This window comes from Anticarsia gemmatalis, chromosome 6 (genome assembly GCF_050436995.1).
Source record: "Anticarsia gemmatalis isolate Benzon Research Colony breed Stoneville strain chromosome 6, ilAntGemm2 primary, whole genome shotgun sequence".
Classification (NCBI taxonomy): Eukaryota; Metazoa; Arthropoda; class Insecta; order Lepidoptera; family Erebidae; genus Anticarsia; species Anticarsia gemmatalis.
Genome location: NC_134750.1, coordinates 6,446,796 through 6,451,284, shown reverse-complemented (window position 1 = coordinate 6,451,284; position 4,489 = coordinate 6,446,796). Strand labels below are relative to the sequence as shown.

At 35.5% G+C, this 4,489-nt stretch overlaps 1 protein-coding gene across 2 annotated transcripts; it reads left to right on the top strand.

Annotated features, from left to right (window-relative positions):
• The first annotated feature begins 327 nt into the window (after positions 1 to 327).
• LOC142973878 (uncharacterized) lies at positions 328 to 2,645 on the top strand. Of its 2 annotated transcripts, none has more exons than XM_076115901.1 (4): positions 328 to 478; positions 1,397 to 1,561; positions 1,835 to 1,985; positions 2,185 to 2,645. In XM_076115901.1, exons 2-4 carry the CDS (start codon positions 1,399 to 1,401, stop codon positions 2,567 to 2,569), a joined length of 699 nt encoding a protein of 232 aa, XP_075972016.1. In that variant the 5' UTR covers positions 328 to 478; positions 1,397 to 1,398; the 3' UTR covers positions 2,570 to 2,645. The 2 variants fall into 2 exon arrangements, with proteins under 2 accessions (XP_075972016.1, XP_075972017.1); XM_076115902.1 differs by having other exon boundaries at positions 375 to 474.
• The last annotated feature ends 1,844 nt before the right edge of the window (positions 2,646 to 4,489 follow it).

The following is a 4,489-nucleotide window of genomic DNA, read 5'->3' as shown; positions in this document are numbered from 1 at the left end:
AAAATTATTTTAGCATTTGTTGTACACTAATCGTAATTACCCGTGAGTGTATAATTAACACTAAAAATACCTGTTGACAAGTGACTCTGTGGGCAGCAATACGACACGAACACGAGTCACGAGGAGTTTCGCGCCAAACAGATTCAAACTTTATCACTGGATAACTCTAAACTTTGAAATGTAAGCCATATTTATCGGGCATTAAAGCTCATATTGCAATGCGACTAAGTTGGCTGTGTGGCGAGCAAATAACAGGCATGTAGCGTTGTGACGCGGCGAGCGGCTTGGCAACATCGCGTCCCTGTGGCGTCGCTGGCTTCATCGCTCCGTCTCTTTCCAATACATGGCGGGAAGCGAAACACACAAAGAGCTGTGTGGCAGTGTGGCGCATCAGTATACTACGAGTTGAGTGGAAGGTCACAGTGTTTTATCGTGTAAACAAGTATTTTTCACTAATATCAAAACTTTAGACAAGTAGGTAAGTGTTATGTTGTTGTTTATTTACTTTATTCAATAGACATGTTCATTACTTTATGTTTCGTTGTACTATTCGAAACAAGTTGCTTTAATTCAGGGTTGATTACTTAAATTATGAAGTAGGCATGGTTAGTTTAAGTAACTACCGTCTCGTTTTACAGGCGCCAATAAATCTGTGCTACCAATACATTTCATGACTAATAATTACAGCAATTTTCTTGTTTACTTATATTAATTTCAGTTGTGAAACTGTTTTAACAGTTATTTCAATGATTACTCACGTGTCTGGTATTATTATTTGGCTTATCTTTGTGATAACTGGGTTTGCTGCAAGCACACATTTATCCTAATACGATAGTATAGGTAGTGTATGTATTTATGGTTGAGATAGGACACAGTATTTTTATGCATGTAAATTGAAACGATTTATTAGTGTGTGCGAGTTAAGCGTGAATTTATTTTGACGCATACTGCACACGCGAATGAACTCATGCATGCAGGTTCGATTCCTCTATGAAATAACATGTATCTGGTTGTTTCGTGGCTGAATGAGCCCATATGCCCATGATCTTTATGTTTGTTTAATCCTACATCGCGATTGAAGTTAACTTGTACAAATAAACATAAATTAAATATGAACGAATTGTAGATTTTGATTTGCTTTAAATTTAGCCCGTTAATGTTCCACTGCTGGGCAAAGGTCTCCTCCCGTAATATAGGACTTTTCTTGAGTTCACCACGCTGCCGCTGGCCAATTACGGGTTAGGGACTTTGTATACTTCAAGAATTGCAGTAGAGAACTCTCGAGCATGGAAGGTTGCGTCACGATGTTTTCCTTTATCGTTGTAACAAAGGAGGTACCAAGCTATCACTGATTTAATTCTAATTAAACATATTAAATTGTTTCTTTTTCTCACAGACATGAAGGACAGTCAAACTTTGATGGTGCGGTTCTGTAGAATAGTTGAACGTCACCCAGAAGTCTACGATCACAATCTAGCTGGATACAAAACTCGGCAAGTTGACACGGAATGGGAAAAAATCGCCGACTGCGTCAGATCAGAACTGAAAGAAGAATGCACAAGTAATGTTGTATTATTTCTCTTATTATTCTGAGACAACCGGTTTTTATAACAATAGTTTACTAATACTAAATAGAACAATTTGGGTTTTAACGTAGTTCGAGGGGAATATAGGATACTTATGGTAGAGTTTTTTCCTATTGGACCTTCTTTTCTATTAATTCGCGATAACCATTTTGGTATAGGTAGTACCCGGTATGATTATAACTAACTTTTTTCTACTGCAACTACTTTCTATTACGATCTGTATAAAGTATTCTCTGTTTTTATTCCAGTTGAAGAATTAAAGATTAAGTGGAAAGGAATAAGGTCATCCTTCAACCGGTACAAAAATAAACTAATAACTGCTACCGAACCTAAAAGGTGTAAAAAGTATTATTTGTACGACACGCTTCATTTTCTTGATCCATTTACAAGACCAAAGGGGTAAGTCTTCAATATTTAATTTTACTTTAATCGTTAGTCAAATATCCATTCTCCAAAAAAAAGGATTAGGAAAGTCCAGTTCCATTGATAGTTGTCTGAAAATTAAGTAAAATTTGCAGAAATCTCAACTCTTACATGTGATTTTTTACATTACCAATGGAACAAGGAAACATTGGTCATTCAACAATTACATTATTAGTTTCAGTGGGAAAAAAGCAGAAGACTCGTTCTATAATGAAGGTGTTGTTGTTTCTGATGATGAAAGCAAAGGTTCAAATGACAATAACTCTGTGGATGAGTGGAACATATCAGAAATAAAACCAGACATAACTGTCAAGGAAATAATACCTGAAACTATAATGCCTCAGAAGAGAAGCAACAGTAGTAATCCTTGCCCAAATTGCGAAAATGCAAAGAAAAGAAGATTTGCTCCAGACGAAGAAAACGAAGATCTACAATTCTTCAGAAGCGTAATACCAGAAATAAAAGATTTTACGAACAAAGAAAAGAGAAAATTTAAAATGGGAGTGTTGAAGCTCATAGATGATATTGAAAGTGAAAGAGATGATGAACAAAGCGCTTGATTCTTCGTGATCGGACGTTTCAGTGATAGTTTATAAGACCAAAATTATTAATAGTTATTAAACGTTTTTATAAGTAGCTGTTTTTTTTTGTACTATTCCTTAGTGACCTAAGAGTATGTTATTTACTTAGGCTACTGAGTTTTGATCAAACACCTTTTTTTATTTAGCATAGAAAAAGTAGAGTTTCTTATGCAACCTTTTCAAAATAGTACGTAGAATAAAAAGTTAAATACTATGTAGAATAATGGAGGATAATTTGTTTATACTCTAGCTTAGTTCTTGAACGTTATCGATGTTGACATTTGAACAATAATGGTAATGTTATTCGTAATTGACTTATAGAAATTAAAGTCGTATTGCAAGATGTTTTATATCATTAAAAAATCGTATCAGATCTAAATAGTGTGTGACATGCCCAAGTCATTATCATAACGTATTACTTATCGATCAAGTGTAACCCGACCGAGTTGTGAGTCGTCGAGTTGCGTGGCTGTGCTGTTATCGCGGCCGCCTACCGTCATCTGATGTATAACAAGTGCTACCCTCATTTGCATGGAAATGAGATCCGAGAACATTCTCGACGGCACAACCCCCCCGTCTTCTGACGCCTTCTTTGCTTAATTACAAAGACGACACACAGAGTGATCTTCCTCACGCCATAACTCTTTGAAAATTTAGGACCCACTCCAAACGGTTTGTTCGTGGTGAAATTCAAATAATCTACGAACGTATTTGAATTAAATTTACACGCCAACTCGACGTAAGTGTTACAGGTGATCAGTGACCGGTACTAATTTAGTAATCTAAAAGGTCAGATCCGACACACGATAATTAATTACTTCTACTGGTACTTAAAGGTCCTCAAACACACGTACGTATGTATGTATGCATTCGTCGCGGGTAGGTATGTCTATAAAAAATCCATTTCGTTGATAAGTCCATCAAAACCGCGTTAAATTCCGGCTATGTAATTACTACCATACTCTTGTTGATTATATTCATGTAAGAAAGGTGATTGGGTAAGTACCTCGTTTTATTTCAATAGCATTTTTTATATTAATAAATATAATATTACCTTGTTGATGAAAACAATAGAAACTATTGACTGGATGTTTCTCAATTATTATTGGCAAGAAAACTCAACAAGGTGAACATTGACTCATGATTAGGCAAACATCCTTAATATTTAATGCACAACGGCCTGCAGTAACGCGATCTCAACTAATTACCAGACTAGTAAATCGCTTTGTTTCCGCCATAACATAATACGGTGTGTTTATCTGTATACATAATTATATGGTACATTCACATCAGTGTTTCAGAGCACGTGAATGCTCCTCCCACACCCCACTGACCCTTCCCCGCTTTCAGGCTAATACCATTACAGTAATTAGGATATGCTTAGGCATAATTGATGCAGTCATAAACTACGTACCTATGTGTTATATATAATTATGATGAGAAAGCCGAATTGTGTTTGCGTTTAGCGTGTTTACATCACAGCTTTATGTGTTATGTTTCATGGGAGTATATTGAGGGGAAATTATTCAGTTGATTACTCGCTGGACTCTCTACAATTTGGTTTAACGTGCCTCTCAGCGGACGTCTTCTGTCTTAGATAAAATCTGGTTACATCATTATTTTAGGGATCCTATATTCACATAATTTTATACTTATTTTCTTACCCGTAATCATCAGTTATCGAACTAAATATAAGACGATAACAAAAGACATGTGTAAAATAATAGATCAGACCAAAAACTTCCGAATAATATGCAATGCATCTAAGTGTTAACTCTTTGTAGTTTATAAAGTAGCTGTAAAAGACGAACGTTACGGTTATACTAGTCCAAGAACCAGTAATATGTCTCGAATAACTGTATAAACTATACAAGATTCTTAATTCAATTTGCAATTTTC

Coding starts and splice junctions, on each gene's coding strand:
- LOC142973878 (XM_076115901.1), top strand. CDS start 1,399: ATGAAGGACAGTCAAACTTTGATGGTGCGGTTCTGTAGAATAGTTGAA. Junction 1,562..1,834: donor ACTGAAAGAAGAATGCACAA/GTAATGTTGTAT, acceptor TTTTTATTCCAG/TTGAAGAATTAAAGATTAAG. Junction 1,986..2,184: donor CCATTTACAAGACCAAAGGG/GTAAGTCTTCAA, acceptor TTACATTATTAG/TTTCAGTGGGAAAAAAGCAG.